This window comes from Athene cunicularia (assembly GCF_003259725.1).
Source record: "Athene cunicularia isolate RWA chromosome 26 unlocalized genomic scaffold, athCun1 chr26_part1, whole genome shotgun sequence".
Classification (NCBI taxonomy): domain Eukaryota; kingdom Metazoa; phylum Chordata; class Aves; order Strigiformes; family Strigidae; genus Athene; species Athene cunicularia.
Window position 1 is genome coordinate 2,927,342 of NW_020799136.1, and position 3,441 is coordinate 2,930,782.

The following is a 3,441-nucleotide window of genomic DNA, read 5'->3' on the forward strand; positions in this document are numbered from 1 at the left end:
GCGTGGTGCCGAGCGGTGACTCAGCGGGCAGAGGCACCGTCCCCACCCAAAATCTCAGCACAGCTCATTCCATTACTCATGAGAGCGATCCAGAAATAGCCCATTACTAATCCAGAGCTGGCGTGCGGAGGCGAGCGGGGCAAGGGGCTACGAGAAGTACGTGGCTCGGCGGCCAGCTGGGCTGGCCCCATCCCTGCCCTCACCCCACGAGCCGGCCGGCACCGACACCGGACACCGGTGGCACTCGCAGACCCGCTCCCCGGCCAGGGGATGCTCCGACCCTCGGCAGGATGAGGCCAGTCCCTGGGACAGGGGAGCCCGACGCAACGGGCTTTGCACCACTGCCAGAGCAGAGAAAAGAGAGTGGAAAACGTGAGCACAACTGGGGGACGACAGTTTTACTACAACAGCAGGCAGGCAAAATGAGCAAAAGGACGCAGGCACCCACATCAGACATAGAAATTCAGATTTTAAACTCTGCCAGCGTGAACCGCCCCGAGTTACAGCACAGGCTGCCCAGCCATGTCGGCCCATACAGCAATCGCAGTTTTGGGGTGCGAGCAGCGCTCAGGTGCCTCGCTGGAGATGCAGAGACAGCGAAAGGGAGCAGCAACTTCGTGCCGGCATCTCCTGCAGCACGGCGCTGCCCAGTCTGTCGCCAGCAGGGCCCGATCCCGAGCAGGCAGCTCCTCCCGCACGCCCAGAAACTGCAAAATGAAACCAAAGCGCTCTGCTTTCCAAGCAGCTATTCGAAAGCCATCGCCATGAAACCAGCCGGGGCTCCAGGACAGCCCTTGCGTTACTGCCCCCCCGCCCCCCAGCTTTGTCCCTCAAAATGTGAAGTTCCTGCTGAGCAGGAAAAGGGGAATTCCTCCGGGAGCAGGATGTGTCCGTCATCCAGTGTCTGCTCCGGGATCTCAGGAAATGGCAGAGAAAGGCATTAACGCTTTGAAGAAAGCCTCAAACTAGGGACTGAAATCTTTCAGCGAGTCTCCTTGGCAAGGCTCGAGCTCCCCAGGCCAACAGAGGGGTTTTGTTCTAAAGCAGAAATTCCCAAGTGCTGCCACTGACGGCTCCACCCCGGCCGGACCTGTCACACCACCCATCAGCAAAACCAGCTGAATTTCTGTGCTGGCCACAGCCCTGGCCAGAGGCACAACCCCCAGCCTGGGTGCTCAGGGAACAGCCAGCCTGCTGCTCCCAGCCCTGGACCCCGCAGCCCAGGCACCCGCCCGGATCCCCCAGAGAAGGAAAAACACCGCTTTGAACAGACCCAGATCTTCCCGGTGTTGCTGTTTCTTCAGCTCAGATAAATATTTCAGTGGTTTAACAAACAAAAGCATCCAGAGTGCTCGGCTGGGCTGTTTTGATTTAACTCTTGTTTGGGAAGGAGCTGGGCTAGCGCAGCACAGACCAGGCTCAAGGTTAGAACAGCCACGAGGCATTTAACCAGATTCAAAAACCCCAAAACACGCCTCGGGCTCAGGCTGCGCAACCTGTAAAACAGACGAGGCCCGAGGCAGCTCCCAGCATCCAGCGAGCACCAGCAGGGAGCACAGAAAATGTTTTCTGACCAGTGCAGCCAAGCCTCCACTTCCAAACGTGGCCGTGTGTGTGCACAGGGCTGCTGCCACCGCCGCGCGCGCCAGGCGAGGGCACCTGGGGACAGAGCCCTGGAGAGCCGCCACCGGGCAAACAGGAGCCACTTTGGGCAGCCACAGGCCACCACGGGCACAGCTGGAGCCCCAGGGGCTGGGGGAACGGGGGTGCCTCCCTCCAGGTACCCCTGGAGCAGCTCTCCTCCCTCCCTACCATGGTCAGCACAAGCAGGGAACCTCCAGAGCGGGTGTCAAGGCCACAGCTGGCCCCAAGTTCAAGTAACCGGACGGGGACAGAGTGACAGAGGCAGACGGTCACCGGAGGTGTCACCAGCAGAAAGCCCCACAGCGCTGCTCCACAACAGAAATGGGTTTAGTTGGTGGGACTTGCTGGGGCAGTGAAAAAGGAAGTAAACTTCCAAACTAAAATCAGAGAGGTTCGCCCATCGAGAGGAATTTAATCTGCTGAAACGTCCGAACCATGGCCAAGGCAGCACAGGACAAGTGTCCCGGCAAGTGTCTCAGCTATCCGAGGGACCCTTACACAGAAGCAGAAGACAGTTCCCAAAGGGGCTGAAGCCAAAGGGAAACACCACGGCCAGGCCAGACGTGGGGCTCGAGCTGCGAGTCGGTGACGGCAGCGCTGGTTTGGCCCCGCAGCAGCCCCCGGGCAGGCCAAGCTCCGCGTTTCTGTGCGGCACAGACCAGCCTCCAGCCTCGCTTGCACCAACAACCATCGCTGACACCCAGAGCACCACCCACCCCCGCCAGCAGCGCCGGCTCCGGCTGCTCAGGGGCTCCAGTCCCGCTGCCAAACCTGCCCAGCACCCGGCACCCGGCACCCGGCACGTGTCTGTGCACACCCCCGGTAAAGCTGCCTGAAACCGTCTTAAGACCTAGAGCTGCCACATCCAAGCGACGAGCGATCATCAGAGAAGGAGCTCAGACTCCATGCTTAAAGTTTTCGACCTCAGCAGTTTCCTTCCACACCGGCGAGCTGTGCTTTGGGCCGAGCCGCCAGCCCGGCTTTGCAGCACGCCCCAGCGCAGAGCAAAGGGCAAGAGCCCGGCGCCAGGCGCGGGGCAGAGACCCGGGCTGGCTGCTTTCCACTGCGAGATCCCACAAAACCAACCTCAAGCAAAACAGAGGAGGGGACTTGGAACAGAAGGGGTTTAAAGCCTAAACACAGCTCGAACCACAAGCGCCTGAGCTTTGCGAGAAAACGCTGCCTGCCCTTACCTCTGTTTCCAGAGGCCACCACGCCACGTTCACATTCTACCTCCCGCGGGAGCAACGGCCTTCAGGCCCAGGGCAGCGCAAGGGTCTCGCCGAAAGCTTCGACCGAGGTGCCAGAGCCTCAGCAGACGCCTGTCCTTGTGCAGTGCCTCCTGCCCCAGGGCCAAGCAGTATTTGCTAATACATTCCTTACTTTTCATGTCAATACGCCTCTCCAGTGCAAACAGCAAGTTAGGAGGTGAGCCTGGTTAAACGCTCCCGATAACCTGTTGGAAGACAGTGACTTGGCTTATTTTCCGCTTAAAAAAAACGTTTCCCTGGAGAAGCTGTAGCTGTCAGGAACATGGATTCGGTTTTAAAGCCCGTAAAATCTCACACAGCCTCTACCTATGCTGCTTGTAGCCGGGATGGAGGAGCTGAACAGAAATTGAAACTGCCCGGACACCAGAAGGCACTTGGCAAGATGAAAATAAAATTAAAGCGGCCTCAGTGAGAGGCAGCCGGCCAAAGCCGCGACCTCCCCGCCTCTGGTTTCACCACCCAAACGCTTTGCTGGGGATCCGGCCCGGGGGCTCAGCCGGGCCCCGCTCCCAGCCCACCTGTCTCT

The 3,441-nt window shown here is 59.6% G+C and overlaps 1 protein-coding gene across 1 annotated transcript in view; it reads right to left on the reverse strand.

Annotated features, from left to right (window-relative positions):
* RHOC (ras homolog family member C) overlaps positions 1 to 3,161 on the reverse strand; it is a gene marked incomplete at its 3' end in the record, with an annotated part of 6,405 nt that extends 3,244 nt beyond the window's left edge. The window contains exon 1 of the mRNA XM_026864115.1: positions 3,028 to 3,161. Within this exon, the coding sequence (XP_026719916.1) occupies positions 3,028 to 3,034 (7 nt within the window). The remainder of the gene's footprint in view (positions 1 to 3,027) is intronic.
* Positions 3,162 to 3,441: the final 280 nt, after the last annotated feature.